Below are 16,790 nucleotides of genomic sequence, written 5' to 3'. Positions count from 1 at the left end.
ATAAACATTTATGTAAGTTTGTAACATCTCATTGTACAAATGTAGTTTGAAAACAGCTTGGACAAACAAGTGTAATTTGGTAACACTTCGTTATAAAGTGTTCTTTTGTATCAGCCATTTTTTTTGTTGCAAATAAAAAAGAAGACAACAGAAGAAAAAAATTAAACACAGCAACAATGCTTTTGAAAGTACCAACATATCAAGTTTCATTGGACTGAACTAAGTTAACATTTATATTTTTTTTACTATGTATATGTTTTTGAGTATAACTTCACAATGAACATGCATAATAAAATATGTTTTATTTAGTTGTGAGAGACAAAAGAAATCAATCTGATAAACTATTGTAAAATGTTGTACAGAGGAAGCCATTAACTGAGTTGGAGTTTAGTAAGTCTTCTGTCTATTACCTAATTTTTCTTATATCAAAGATTTATTTATATTTTGTTTATATGTTGCACTTTTAAAGTCATACAATCATTTCAAAACAGGTTCAAACACAACTATAAACGTTGTGTACAAAGAAATTTTTGAAACTCTTTAATAAAAAAGAAAATATAGGTATGTACTTGATTATTTTTTATTCTTATTTTAACTTATTAATTTGTATAAACATAGATGAACTTATTTATATTTTTGCTCCTTCAATTGTTATCTTTCAAAGTATTCCAAGTTGTGTTCTGTACTGGAGCAAAATGATTGTCAAAATGCAAAGCTTAGAAGGGAGATAGTGCTACAAGAAAGGTTGCATGCAAGAAGTAATAAACATTAATATAACTTTGTAACATCTCATTGTACAAATATAGTTTGAAAATAGCTTGAACAAAGATGTGTAATTTGGTAACACTTCATTATAAAGTGCTCATTATTAGTCATTTTTTTGTTGTTGCAAATAAAAAAAAAAAGACAATAGAAGAAAAAATGAAATAGAGCAACAATGCTTCTAAAAATAGCAACAATATATTTTTTATTAGGTTCTTAATTGATTACATAACATGGATGACATTTTCTTTTATATATCATACACTTGACAATTTATTAAAGACATCAAATTTTCATCATATATATTATTGGGTAGCACTCATTATTCATTGTCATTACCAAAAGTATTACATCTACAAAAACCCCGTGCAACACAAGTTCCCTTTAATTCAATTATGTTAAATTTTTTTGACTTGTCAAACTTACTTTTTTATTAACATTAAAGTCAGAGCATGTCAAACAATACAAATAACTCAAATACTAACATGAAAAACATTTGACACTTTTTAACATAATTAAATTAAAAAAAAAAACTATATCTATTCAATTTTAAAATTTGAGACCAAAATGTATAATAATTTTGGACATATCTAATTCTAGTTTCACATTAAAATTCAAAAACTAAAAACATATTTTACCCTTGAATAAATTAACTAAATGTCAGCAAAAATAATTAAGAAATATAGATTATTTTTCGAAATTAGTTATCAAAATTGCGTGATATGTAGTTTTTTCTGTTTCATTCAATTTTAATACCAGTATAAATGAAATATTTACTATTAGACGAAAAAGGTATCATATGACAGTTACTGATATCATTATATTTGAATTGGAGTGTAACATTATATTTGATCATTTCCACCTCAACTGAGCCGATATAACGAATTGGCACACACAACATAAAAAAAAAATAATAATAAAAATAAAAAGGAAAAGTCACTGAGAGAAAACTGTGTATTACTTATAAATATCTATTTTGTTTCAAAGATGGAAAAAAATGTATGTAGCTCCGTTAAACATTTAGGTATCAGATTACACTACACTACAACATCAAGGGCAAAATCCCGACATTAAAATATAATTCACTCTCGCAATCTTCAACTATCTCTAAAGTAACCTCAACTTCGCTGAACTCTTCAGCTCGAAAAGGACCCGCTTCAACTCTGATCAAAGTTCAGGGCAGCACCCAAGGCATACACCATAACAGTTTCTACTCAATTTGACATAAAATATTCACATTTTCTGAATTGAATGATGCCTATGATATGAAATAAAGTAATCATCATTAATCAATGTTCCTCGAAAATGATGGTAATGGCATTGAGTCCTGTGGGCGAAAGATTACAAGCACACCAAACATCCCAAGCATTGGAAGTACAAGAAGCCACTTCAACAGTTTATAGTAGTGCATATGGAATGTAAGGGAGAAATCATCAGAGAAATACAGTCCATTTCTGTCAACCATCTCAACCAAAACTGTTCCCGTGGTCCTTACCGACACTGTTGGCAGCTTAATCTGATATTTCCCAGGTAGATCATAGGTATTGTTCAACTTTACTGTTCTCTCTCCTTGGTAATTCCCAGGTACTAGCAAGGATGTCTAGTGAATTTACACAACATGAAAGAACAATGACACATAAATTCGGTGCCTCCCAGTGAATCAGTAACTCAAGAAATAAATTAATTTGTTTGGGAACTTACAGTGACTTTGTATGGTCCTTGATGCCCAGATGGGTATCTGTAATTATCAACAATCTCAATTTCCACCCAAAAGCTTTTGCCTTCCTCATCACGGAATGCCCTATAAGGATGGGTAACATATATACCTTCACGATTGTACAGATTTGCAACGTTGTTTCTTCCTTGACTAGGCAATCTCCATGCCTGAAATAACGTACAAAGACATTAGTACCAAAACTGAAATCGTTTCAGTGATCAAATTTCAAACAAATCCTGCCTTTAGAGGATGATGAGGAGATGGAGTTGAGAAGCAGAAGACATTGCCATTCATAGTTGTGACAATTAGATCAAGATCATCTCCACCATCAACATTGTCTGCCAAGACCATGCTATACCTGTAGCAAAAAAAGACTCAATATTGAGAAAGTGTGACAGAAAGCATATCCAAGACAGGGGTTATAAAGAATCTCTTACGAAGTTTCACCAATGTCAACAACATCAGCACATCCAGTAGGCCCATCAATGAGGTACAAATATCCATCAAATGATGTGGTAACAATAGTTAACCCCTTCTTTTTCTCTTTGGGTTTATTTAAATCAACTAGAAGAATTTGATTCATTATTCTTCCATGAGTTGGATATGGATACCGCCCTATAGATGACCCGTCTCTTCCATCCAGAACATGAATCTTCCCAGATAGTGTTGGCACAACAAGCTCAGTATGGCCATCCCCATCAATATCACCAACAGTTGGACCCTATGGAAAATGAGACACTGTCAATCGAATTTTAGACACAGAAACCACCTAAATGGTCTCTAATGCAAAGGTGAAAGAGTGGAAAGTGTGTGAAGCATCTTATCAAATTAAGCAATCCCAGAAAGAATTAATAAATTCAATCAACACATCTAAATTAAGTTTAAAGTGCAATTGCCCCACATGAAGTGACATTCACATGAGTAATCTAAAAAAAATAATCAATTTAAATTAGTATATAAATTTATTATATTCTTATTGTTTTTCTTTTTCTATAAAAATGTGTGGTTGTTTTAAGGATTTTTTTATATTATATCTTAGGTTACAAAAGTTTCTTTATTATGTATCTTTCAATTCATAATAAGATTCAATTCACATTTCTAAATAAACTAAAAATCTCGATTCGATAACCATGATTGCATTTGTAAATCTCGATTCATAATAAGATCATATAATGCCCTCTGAGGCAAACCTTATTCGATCCAATGTGAATTTCAAATCTGAGAGGAATCTCAATATACACTTTTCTTTTATAGCTCCATGAAGAAAGGCACTATTCACATCAATTAGTGTAATTCTCATAAAAAATTAGCTCATATAACAAGAACAACTTGAACTATATCCTCATAGTCAATTCCATAAGTTTGATTGTACCCGTTTCCAACCAATCTAACTTTATACTTGTCTACTGACTCATCTACCTTATATTTCACTGTAAATATCCATCTACAACCTACGACCTTTTTGTCTCTTGGTTTGTCAACAATCCCCATGTTGTGGTTTTTTTTTTTTTTCTGATGCATAATCTCTTTCATGGCTTGAGTCAAATGTTCAGTTCTAATAGCTTCTTTAGACCCAGCCAAGAATTTTATGTCAACAATAAAGCTTCAATGTTTGTTAGAGTGACTATCAGTACAGACATGTTGAGAAATAGCATAAGTATTTCTTAACCACGAATACTTCAATGATGCCCTTACTTATGTAGTCATTTACCATAATAAAAATATTTGTCTAAAACTCCTGCTAAAAAGACTTTTGATACAAGGATCACTCTATATCATACTCAATTGAATCATTGCCAAAACAAACCATCAGCTTTAATACCATGTTAGATTTCAGCTTAAAACCAATCAACATTAAATGAAGTTGCCCAAGCACTCTAGGACTTAGGCATGCAATGCAGGACTTCCCAACAATTCCCCTCTACATACAATTCCCTTCCCAATTTAAGTCCTTAGTTGTATTGTTTACCATAATGGGATACATTTGTCTAAAACTCTTGCCAAAAGGACTTCTAATACAAGGACCATTCTATATCATAATCATTTGAGTAATCCCCAAAGCAAACCATGAGCTCTAATACTATGTCAGATTTGAACTTAAAACCAACAGACAATAATGAAGTTGCCCTAGCACTCCAACACTTAAGGTAAGCAATGTAGGACTTCCTAACACTTCTCCTCCACATGCGCTTGTCAAACTAGGCAATTACCAAGATGAGCTATAGGCTCTAATTGCAAGTTAAATTTCAATTTAAAACCAATTGGCATTAAGTGATGTTGCCCAAGCACTCCAAAGACTTGAGGAGGGCAGCATGGGACTTCCCAACAAAAGTTAAGGTACAAAATTCAATTAGTAAAAAGGATAGCTCTTAAGCAATATTGTGAAGACCAAGACTAAAAAAGTGTCATTCCAGACCTTTTCATCTACCTTTTCATGAATTCTTGTGTTTTTCCACCTACTCTTGTTAATTCAAGAGGGACAATCGCAATGTTGCATGATAAAACCTTTGGAAGTCCAAAATCCCTTTAAAATCGTGTATGATGTAGAATAGAAGAATATATGATGAAACTACCAAAGAGCTAGAAGCACTCATTAGTACCACTTACTTAATATAATTTATTTTTATAGTGATTTAAATCAAAGAGCAATCATAAGAGATGTAATTCTCTGTAACATTAATAGCCATTATACATGAATCTTGCTATTCCATGCAATCCAATACATTAATTCTTAGGAATATAAATAAATTCTAACTACCACTTTGATACCATATTTTTTAACAACCTTCTTGACGAATAACATAGAACCATGGTTTTCTAGTTTAAGGAAGTGTAAGCCTGTGAATGTTTTCATAGAGTGAACAGCTTCATTGGACGCCGGAATCAATCTTACACAACTTTTTAGACTCATATATTGTTTTATTGACTTCGTCTTCTACTCTTTCTTCATCTTCCAGCATGTCCACAAGAATGGCTAAAAGTAAACGAGTAGCTATAGCTAAAAGATTAATATTCACACTGCATCCGTCATGATTTGGTTCTTAAAAGGCATCTTATTAGGTTAAAAAAGCAAGGTATATATAAATAGTCCTTGGCCTTAACTCTTAAGCCATATAAGACTTTCAAGTGTATAGGACATAAGTCCCCTAATTAAGGGCTAAAGGGGAAGGAGTGTATGGTTTTTAACCACTTTTTTGTCCCCCACAAATAGTGCCAATGTTTAAACCTTAAGTTTGCTAAGATAGCATCACCACCAGAGTCAATCACTACATTCAAGATATTGCTCACTTTGGAGCTTGGAGACTCTCATAGTTTTGTCCTTAAAAGGCACCACAATGATATAAGATAGGAACCATTATTTAAATAATCAGTGGCCTCAACTCCTAGGTGATGTGCAGCTTTTGGGCATACCAAACACATTCCCTTCTAGTCTTGAAAATGTAGATTAAAATGGCCAAGAGTTCTTTTTGACTCAACATTATCATGTAAATGTTGGAACATGCTGAGGGCATAGGATGAGGAGATCGAGTGTGCAGCAATAGAAGACTCCACGCAGCAAAGTGTTAGAATGATTGTGGCCTCTAATAAAGTCATCTACTCAAGGAAAACAATTCAAGATTTAATCTTTCCTTGAAGTTGAAAACTATAAGTCTTCATTCATTGACAGGACTGTTCAAAAAGGGGCTCCATTTGAGTTTAAGCATTCTTGTGGTCGTATTGGAAGATTAAGAGAGGATAGAAGATGAAGATATTGAGAATGCAGTAATAGAAGAGTTAATTCTGCAACATGCCAAAATGATTTTGGCCTCAAACAAATTCATTCACTCTCTAAGAGAATTCTCAGATTTATAACATGTTCGAACATCCTTCTTCATAAAGACTATTAGGAGAGAGAAATAAGGAAAAAGATAAAGTTTCTCCTAAAACTCAAAATTAGCTTATATATAAACTAATTTATAGAAATTCTCTCATATGACTTCTCTAAATATTTATTTCTTATCTTGTGCATAAGCTAATTTTAACTTATGCAAAAACTCATTTCATTTCTACTTTTTATGTTTCTCTTAGATGTCTTTACGGAGAAGTCTGTCCTAGCAGGACCTTACTCTTACTCAAACCCGAAACCCTTAGTCCTTCATCATTCTTCAACATTGTTCAAAATTAATAATGATACAAGCAGAGCAGAGATTAACAAATGATGAAGTGACTCCTACAACTAAAGAAAACAAGTATAAAACAAGTTTTTAGAAACAAAAATTCAAGCCTTCTAGTCTTCCATCCCAACCAACCACCCCTTGCTACATGGAGACTATAACTATCAAGTTTATAACAATTTATAGTATGCTAGAAAGAAAGCAAGCCAAACATTTAACTGGAGTAATACATCGACTTCCCCTTTTGTTTTTTCTTCCTTTCATCTTTAAAAGTCAATATGCATCATTTTGACCTGTACAATAACAGTCTATGCTCATTCTGTAATTGTCTCATCAATCTAAACCATTTAGAAAATCCTATATCCTAGATATTAATTGCTATGTAAACAAGAATAAATACTGACAACATACATGGCACAAAATCATGCAATATTCATTAAAAAGCTATGGAAGATTGAGATAGCAAGTTACCTGCGGAATAAGACTCTTCAGATGTTTTTCCCAGACTAAATCTCCTTTTGGAGTCCATACAGCAACATTTCCATGTGCATCAGCACTAACTAGTTCAATTTTCCCATCATCATTGACATCAGCTGCAACAACAGATCCTTGAATCTCGGCCATCTCAAGAGGAAACTTTTCTCTAACCTTGCCTGTTTGAGAGAAACAACAACTAAAAACTTAATTTACCAATGTAAACGTACTTGTAACAGAATTGAGTATTGACCAAAAGGTAACAACGCTCCTAAAAGAACAATTTGCAATCCATGAAAATTAAAGCAGAAAATTAAATACATTTAGTCCACCAATCTGATGAATCATGACAGAAAACATGTCCAAGTCCAACCTTGTATTGCTACACACCATTCAGTATGGAAACAACATAAAACACCAGAAAGAAAAAAAAAAGGTTTGTAAAATTGATAGACATCTTTCAATGGAGGACTAAAACATAGCAGAAAAATAGGTCTGTAAAAGTGGTAAACATCTTTTAAGGGAAGAAGAACTAAGACATGACTACCAAACAGAGAAATCCAAGAAGACAATGTCGAAGCCTGAACAAACCATTTAAAATTAACTAAAGAGAATACTGCAATAGCAATCTCTAGACATTACCATGATGATCCAATACATAAAACAGGCCATACGAGGTTCCAACGAGAATATCAAGATTCCCATCACCATCCAAATCTACAACAGTTGGGGAAGAATATATGTAGGCTCGGAAATTTGAAGTATCTGTACTCAGGTCAAGATCTGCAGTCCATTTAATTTGCTTCGTATCCAGATTATAAACCACAATACCACCAGCAACATATTTCCCAATGTCAATATCACCCAGTTCTTTCCGATGCTCCTGGTTGTCATAATACCTGACAGCTTAAAAGGTGGATAATTACTGAAAAACCAGTAAATCAACAAATGATCATATGTAGATGCAGACTATACCAATACAAGTTAATAAAAAAAAAACAGTAATCTACTTTTCAAATCAATGTTACACCATATTGTATTGGATGTAATAAAATAGTAAAACTGAGCAGTGCTCCAAAAACTCGTTTGTTAAAAAAAACAAGTATGCCAGTCTTACGACCAAATAAAATAAGCAAAGATGAATAAACTATTTTAACTTAAAAATAGTATGATGGCTTGATCTCTCAATAACTTACTTAATCTCACAATTTTTCTATACCTACAATAAAATAAGTAGAAGAAAAGAATTTCCTCTCGTGTTCTATTTTTTTCAAAAATAGGATTGACAACACTATTTGGTAACACATTACATCTCCAAAGCAATGCATGTGGCTACTATTCATGTATGTTACAATTAGATATAAGATACATACGGCAGAAATCTTTTATAATCACGAATATCTTTTACAATATTTTAGAATCAGAAGTATCTATACTATATATGTATCATTAGAAAGTTTTATTTATTATGTTTATTCCCATATCATATCCTTATCATTAGAGAATATCATTTCTCCTCTAATATTGTATTGATTCCATTTTCTCAACAAAGACAAAGCATTTGTGTCATCTCAAACACATGATTTCAGTTCAATGTCTCTCTATTTTCTATAGTTTATCATGGTATCCAGAAACTTCTGAAAACCGTGTTGGCATGATGGACCCAGTCTCTCAAGTGGAAAGACCTTTTTGAGAACCTTTCCCAGGTTTGCTCTCTATTCCGGCAGCATGTCCAACTATCTCCTTCCATTTGCTCACATGACCAAAGGGACAAGACTTCCTTAAAGCCAACTTACACAACCATCCGAACACAGAATAGAACAGTGCCAAACACACCCTCATGTGTGTCTTTTCCATTTGCAGACTCACCACCATTGTTGGCACGTGCAGTTGTGCCCGACTTCTAGCTACCCATCGCCATGTTGGCCTCTTCCATCCTGACACAGTCCAAATAGTTACAGCTACGTCGCATTTTGTTTGGTTGTTCAATCTGAGTTTGTGTCTCTTGCAAATATTTTATTATTATTTTCCCCATATTTCCATAGGAAAAAAATGTCTAAAAGAACAGTTGGCAAGCCTCGCAACTCCAACAACATATGAGGACTTCCTCAAATGTGTGAAACTCATCAATCTACTAGTAACACTACTTTGGTAGCACACACCAGTAACTCTCTACTTATCTCTCTCAATCTCCTTTCCTTGGTCCTTGGATCATTGACTCTAGCACAACTGATAATATATTTGATAATCATTCTCTTTTCTCGCCCCTTACTATTAACAATTTGCCTTCCATCATTGCTACCAATAGTTTACAAACAAAAGCCTGTGGCATTGGTACTACCCAACACCCTTCATTTCTTACCATTGTCTTCGATCTTTATGTGCCTAAATATCATGACATTATCTTCACCATCACTAAAAATAATGCTACCTTCTAGGATCAAATATCAAATTGGACATTGGCATCAAATGTGAGTCACTGCAATTACTCTCTCTCTCCATCAACAACTTGGTGTAAATGTGTAGTTTCTCCAATGATATGATTCAAGCACAACTAGGATATCCTGAGTTGACAAAATTGTAGAAACTGGAACCAAGTTTAAAAAGCTCTATGTTGAATTGTAAGTTGTTAGTTGGGTAAACACATTCATCAATCTTTCTCTGATAATATTTACAAATGAACTTCATCTCCTTCTTTAGTTCACTCCGATATTTGGGGTTCTACTGCTTATGATTTTAAGTATATTGTCACCTTCGTTGATTACTATTCTACTTGTACTTGGATTTGGTTGATGAAAAATCAACTCAAATTGTTTTCTATCTTTCACACACTTTATAATGAAATCAAAACACAATTTGGAACATGAAAACATGCTTTTTGCAATGACATCCAGTGTTATTATCCATGGCATCCAATGGTATTCTTTATCAAACTGTGTTCTCAAACTCCTCAAGAAGATGGGTCAGTTAAATGAAAAACACACATCTTAATGAAACTAGTCAGATCCCTCTACTTCGGAGTCATGTTCCACACCGCTTTAGGCAATGCTTTCTTGACTACATCTAATCTCATTAATAAGATTTTATGATCAAGTACCTCACTGTGTTCTTTTTTCCTAATTTTCAGCCTCAGTCCACGTGTTTTGTACATACCCACTCACCTAGTGAAGAGAAACCTCTCCTCAGTCATTCAAATGTGTCTTTCTAGAATATCATTGTTCTCGAAAATGCTAGGGATGTTCTTCTCCCTAACTTAACCAGTATTTTGTTTCTACTGATGTCTCTTTCTAAATATTTTCTAAATTTGTCCCATATTATACACTTGGTTCTTCTAATCAAGATATAAGTAACCAGTTTCCCCCCTTTGTCAATCTTCCTTCATTACCACATGATCTTGTGGTACCTAGGGATGCTTCTCCATCACCACTTACTTCAATTATCTCACCACTGCCCACAACTTATTGCCATTCCAGTACAAGAATCATCTTCAGGGGATAATGAAATAGTGGAGATCATGTCTAAAACTTTCCCAAGTTGGACACATGACTTATATGCTCCAGCTTGAGCAAGAGTGTTACAACTCTAAAAATAAGTTGTCCGATCCTTTATAATCAAGAATATCTTTTACAATCTTTTAGAATGAGGCATATGTAGATTATCTATGCATTATTAAGAATTTTTTGTTTATTCTTGTATGATATTTGTATTCTTAGAGGATATTTATTTTAAAGGGTACAACATCTCCTTTATTTATTATATTGATTTTGTTTTCTCAATATAAAATGCATTTTGTACACTTCCGAAACACATGGTTTTAGCTCAATGTCTCGCTATCTACATTTTAACAATATCTTAAGTAATAAGTTAACAAAAGATTTGAAACAAAATCATCTTTATCACAATTGCATCATCTTAATTTATAACATCATTCCTTTACGCAATTGCTTGCAGCACTATGCTGACATCTATCTTGGAGTTAAATCCTGATAAGCAAAATCAGAAAGACCTAAATAACATCGTTCTACCCAGAACAAAATAATATAATAATACACTCTTCAGTCTTTGCTATCTGATAATGTATAAAGCGACAAGGTGATGCCAAAAGCCCAGCACACCCTTCACAAAATCGGCTTCCTTTCCCTCTATTGCTTGTCCATACAGATTAAGTTGAAGCACTGTTATAAAAAATCTACTACAGCAGCACCATGGCAGAAATCGGTGGTGGAGTTATGCCTTGCAATAACAACATGGTGGTGGCGATGCGGGTTTTTCATGGTAGCCATTGCGGCCACTTTGGGTGTCATGGAATAGCATCGTGAAACAGACATGGCAAAAGTTGCAGAGTGGCAAGACAGCACTTAAGGGAAACGAAGGAGTAGCGCTGGCAGCCATGCAAAACAACAAAATAGCAAAGACGGCAGTGGAAAACTAAAAGAGAAGAAGCTATGGACTCGACCTACGAAGTGAAAACCGTGTTGGGACAAACAACTCAACCCCAACCTAACATTACAACAGAATATTGACATAGGATACCCTACCCACACTGAACCCACAACCTCTCCTTCACTATTGTGCAGACCCAATGCTACAGCAACTGCTGCAACAGCTGTCACTGCCGCTGCCACTGCCGATGAGGTTGCTGCTGCTACTGTTAACGCTGACGCCGCTGCATGTCCATCCTACCCACATTGAACCGGCAGCTCCTACATTATGTTTCATTATATTTAAATTTTGAACTTGAAAATTGTGGCTTTTAATTTTCTTTTTTGTTATTTGAATTTTTTAAATATGATTCCTTATTAGCTATTTATTGTCTTTCATTATTTTTGAGTTACAATTACATTTCTTGACTTTTTCAAGTTATCAATATCTATATTTTGCATTTCTATATTATATATATATATATATATGTATATATAATTTTATTTTTGTCCATGCCATAACTCATTATGGCTTCCAATATATTGTTTAAAAAGGAATTTTAGGTCTCCGATATTTTCAATTATCCATATTGATAACACTGAGTTGAAGTCATGTATATTAAATTCAATTGTCTGTGTTCAATACAGTGAAAACTATGTATGAGATTAATCTCCCTTGTTTAGAAAATACACATAGGGTACTGTATTTATAATAGAAAAATATGGGCTAAGTCCAAAATACATATAAGAAATAATAACAAAGTAACTGAAGATAAAAGATAAGGATAAGATATATATCTAAGATATATAATAATCTAATATATCTAACAGTCTCAAGACTGAAGTGTGCAGGAATCTTTTTTCATCCATTATTTATTTTACAATGATATTCATTTGGGTATCATAGCTGTAAAAATAAAGGGACAAAGGACTGATAATCATAACGAGAGAAAAAATTGTTAACTAGGATGCATGTATTTAATGGAAACAAAAAAGCTGTACAGTAGCATCGTACTTTACCATGATATTCCAATGACATCATTATCCTTGCATGAAAACCAAATAAAAGTATTGGTGAAATTTAAAAGTTGTGTAAGCTACAGATGGACTCACTCGTGATCAAAGAAATAAGAAACAGCAACAATCATTTCTGAAACACCATCATTGTCAATATCTGCAATGACCTGAAAAGGCAAGAAGATGACAAAATGCAAAAGCCATTGTTTTTATACTTTTCTCTCTTAGAACTAAGCAGAATAAATATTTTGTAGATTTTATAATACAATAACAGAAAGGTAAAACAGGAACTCACAGGAGTGCACAAAATGTGAGAGTCAACATTTACATGATCCTCTAATTTATCATGCTTAACTTCAGTCCATTCTTCATCACCCCACATCGTTTCATCAACATAATCATCATAATCATAGCTATACTCATCAGCCAGCTCTTCACTATTACGGAATAACTCAAAAGATGAATCAGCATCAGCTTCCAAGCCTTCATCATTTTCCACAGTTGAAGCATGAATACCCCCTGTTTCAGAAACACCTTGCTTTGCTTCTTTGGAATTGTTATCTTCCAGCAAACGTCTCCCAGTGCTGGTCTTATTATCTGTGTGAACAGTTTCCAGAGACCCAGCATTTACAGAGGAATTATCAACATTTGTTGGCACCTTAATACTTTCATGTACTTGACTTTCATTTATTTTGTTTTCTGGCTCAAGATTAGGCACCTTAATACTCTCCTCTACTTGACTTCCATTTATTTTCTTTTCTGGCTCATGATTAGGCACCTTAAGACTCTCATCTACTTCACTTCCATTCATTTTCTTTACTGGCTCAAGATTAGACACCTTAATGCTCTCACCTACTTCACTTCCATTTACTTTCTTTTCTGGCTCAGGATTAGACTGGTTTTTTGTGTCAAGGGGGTTCTCAGTAGATGTAGCCACTGAAGATTTAGCTTCATGCCTACTTCCATTCATTTCTACAAGGAGAATTATTACACAAAAGATAAAATTAATTAAATTTAATTAAATAAATGTACATTTTGCAACACATGGACACAAAATTGTATGCAGTTGCTGAACCCTATGAAAGCTATTTTATTAGGTTGAAGATAAAACATGAGAATCTCTAAACGTTACACTTGCAAAAAAGTGATCTGAGAAGTAACCACAGCAGAGACGTACGAGACATAGAATTCTTGATAGTAGCCTCTTGGACAAGTTGGTCATCATGAATATTAGGGTGAGAACGATCCACTGGGTCAGGATTCAAGCCCACAAACCAATCTTTTAGCACCTTCCTACGTGGGATCTCTAGTTTATCTGACATTAGATAGCCCGAAACCCTAAAAATGGTAACTCATTACAACCATGATAAAAGCACCACAAGTGAGGGGTAATTGTTATTGGAAGAAAAAATTGAAAATATGAAATAGGAAAATGTCACCTGAAAAACAGCACTTCACCATTGTAGGTTGCCAAAGCTATTTCTCTCACCCCATCTTTGTCAATGTCATATAAAAGAGGACTAGAATGCACAGTTGATTGGTGAAAAGCAGGCCAGCCTATGTACCATTCAGAATATTATGTTTAGAAAACTCAAAATCAAACCTAAATTAATCTATCACAATCACAAGCCTTGATTCTAAGCATTCGCAGTCAGTCAGTTTACGCAAGTCTGAATAACAACATTACCATTGATCCCATTCAGTATTCTCTCCCCACCACAACCTTATATAGTAATATAATTTTCCATAGTTCCTTGAGTAGGAGCCATGGAGAAGTATGGGCCCTATTAACAGGTTACAAGTGATAGTATAAATAATTATAGGCCATGTTCATATAGGCCATACAAGGTCAAAACTGTTTTCAGCACCAAAAACAACTATGCCTATGTAGTACTTCATTGTCAAATTAAACATATCTCAAGCCCAAAAATAAGTTTACCGATATTTCACGATATTTGTTGGAGTTTCTACATCAACTAGAGATATGGGTAAAAAATTATAATATATAAGTGGGTACAAATCTCACCTTACAAGTTAATTTTGAAAGGTTGAGTTAGGCCTACAATCACTTTCTAAGAATATTAATCATTCAGCATTACTAAGGGTAGGTTGTCTTACCCATGTCAAAGTTTAAAGCAATATTGCTCTGGTAAAGTGTTGTATAAGCTAGAACCACCACATTAACTTCCAGAAGTCGTACAAAATAGGCACAGGCCAAATGCAGTTACTAGCTTACGTACCTCCATATTATAAAATAACCACCACATTAACTGCAAAACTTTTCTGTCTGAGGCCAAAGCCCTTTTAATCACAACCTTACGTACCTCCATATTATAAAATACAACCAACCTTAATTTATCTACAACTAAACCATAATAATATAAATATCATCAGGGGAAACAACATGTATTTTATGCTCTATAAATGTTGCAACCTCAACAACATCATTGACCCAAGCCTATCACAAAAAAAATAGTAAAAACCCAAAATCCTTTTACCTGGCATTTTGTCCCCATCAGCACCTTCTAGAACCTCGAGGTAGTGAACAAAAGAGGGAACCACGACCTCAAGCTTCCCATCACTGCAAAACAATAGTGCAGACATTTGACAAAATGAAAATAGACAATAAAAAAAACACAATCACTCAACAAGTAGAGCACATAAACAACTTACCTATTAATATCTGCAATCAAGGGATTTGCATAGATACTTGAACTAACTTCCGTTTGCCATCTGAGCTCTAAATTCTTAGGGCACTTTGAATTCACAAGAGCATCCTCATCTCTAACAAAGGCCATAAGAAAAGGGAAATCAAGAAGAGAGTAATTAGAAGTATAACAACTACATACAATGCTACAAATTCTTAGAACATGTTAGATTCCCTTCTAAGTTTATGGTGTTGAATACCATTTTCTAAAACAATTCCGCACTACCCAATCAATTTATCATCAAAATCTATTAAATTATAAAAATTGTTCCTAAAAAAAATTAAAAAAAAAAATAGATAGGACATTTTCTCATATTCTTCTTATAGTTTTCATTTTGTTCAACTTCTCCCTCCATCCACACTCTGGTGTGCGACGCACGCACAACTCTTCATCAGACCACAAAGCAACCTTGCTTAGTTACACATTGAAAACTAAAAACAGTTTTTGAAAATGAAATCAATCACACACTTAGTACTACTGTAATCAGAATTAGAAGCAACCTGGTTAAGTTACACATTGAAAACTAAAAGCAGTTTCATAGAATGGAAATAAAACACACCCTCATAGTACAATTCTCTAATCAGAATTAGAGTTGAAGCTCCAACTCGACAACCTAGAGCGACCTCGGCGCAAACCTTTACAACGCAGATTATCAGGGCCAATTCTATATACGATTATATAAAAGCTTCCTCCTAATCAATATGTGTGACTGGTTCACCGTATTATACACAACGTCATTCTTTCTAGCTCGGCAAAAAAAAATAAAAAAAGCGACTAGTTCCGAAATTAAACAGATTACCAAACTAGCCTTAAAATCGAAAGCCATTAAGTTAATGCACGGGAGTGTTACATTTCAGGGTATCCGAGTGAGTCCTCAGAGGCTTCGCGCTCGCGGAAGCTGTTTTTGCTTTTGGGTGCATCGGAGAGAACGACGGCGGCGTGGTGGTGGAGAAGCAGCAGAAAGAGAAGAAGAAGAGGCTTGGTCCGCGAGCACGGTTTCATATCATCTGCTGGGAAATTGGCTCCACCGAATTGCTGAATGATGCGATTGGTTTCAGTTGAGCATGCGGGAGCGAGATTGTTCGGAGAAGGTGAAATGAAACCCTAGCTAGCGCAGTGGCAATAGCAGGGTTTCGGGTCTAACCGATCTGCAAGAGAGAAAGAGTTGACGGTGATGCAGAGAAGGGGTTTTGAATTATTACAGTGCAGTTTATACGAAGGAAAAGGTGGGTGCATCAATTCAATCGGATTTAATTTGGGACACGGTTAAAACAATTGCTTTGTATGTAATATTAAAAAGGAAAAAATGGTGTTACTTCTCTGCGCTCTCAATGTAATCATCCTAAATCATATGCATATTGTTTCTCAGAAGCTACAACAAAAAAGCGATAACCCATCTCCGTCGTAATTTTTTTATTATTTTTTTATATTTTTTATAATATATATTTATTTTACTTTTCTATTCTATGTGATTTTTCTAAATAATGTTTTATTGTTTATTATTTATTGTGTTGAAATAATGTTTTAACAAGAATAT

The 16,790-nt window shown here is 33.9% G+C and overlaps 1 protein-coding gene across 1 annotated transcript; it reads right to left on the bottom strand.

The window, feature by feature from the left end:
- Positions 1-1,685: 1,685 nt before the first annotated feature.
- On the bottom strand, positions 1,686-16,588 carry LOC114167593 (protein DEFECTIVE IN EXINE FORMATION 1). The gene is made up of 13 exons (XM_028052695.1): positions 16,104-16,588; positions 15,219-15,329; positions 15,044-15,126; positions 13,985-14,102; positions 13,723-13,883; positions 12,841-13,517; positions 12,642-12,712; positions 7,750-8,006; positions 7,105-7,286; positions 2,917-3,200; positions 2,720-2,837; positions 2,464-2,646; positions 1,686-2,362 (listed from the first exon to the last, which is right to left on the bottom strand). The coding sequence occupies exons 1-13, from the start codon at positions 16,253-16,255 to the stop codon at positions 2,048-2,050; spliced, it is 2,712 nt and encodes a 903-aa protein (XP_027908496.1). The 5' UTR covers positions 16,256-16,588; the 3' UTR covers positions 1,686-2,047.
- Positions 16,589-16,790: the final 202 nt, after the last annotated feature.

The sequence above is a fragment of the Vigna unguiculata genome, chromosome 10, assembly GCF_004118075.2.
Source record: "Vigna unguiculata cultivar IT97K-499-35 chromosome 10, ASM411807v1, whole genome shotgun sequence".
NCBI classification, from domain to species: Eukaryota; Viridiplantae; Streptophyta; class Magnoliopsida; order Fabales; family Fabaceae; genus Vigna; species Vigna unguiculata.
Note: the sequence above shows the minus strand (reverse complement) of the source record. Positions and strands in the feature narration are given on the sequence as shown.

What these genes read in the sequence shown, in the direction of transcription:
- LOC114167593 (XM_028052695.1), bottom strand. Translation starts at nt 16,255, where the DNA reads ATGAAACCGTGCTCGCGGACCAAGCCTCTTCTTCTTCTCTTTCTGCTG. An exon ending in GGTGAAGTGCTGTTTTTCAG is followed by an intron (nt 13,884 to 13,984) that starts GTGACATTTTCC and finishes TACCATTTTTAG; the next exon opens with GGTTTCGGGCTATCTAATGT. An exon ending in TGAAGAGTCTTATTCCGCAG is followed by an intron (nt 3,201 to 7,104) that starts GTAACTTGCTAT and finishes CATTTTCCATAG; the next exon opens with GGTCCAACTGTTGGTGATAT.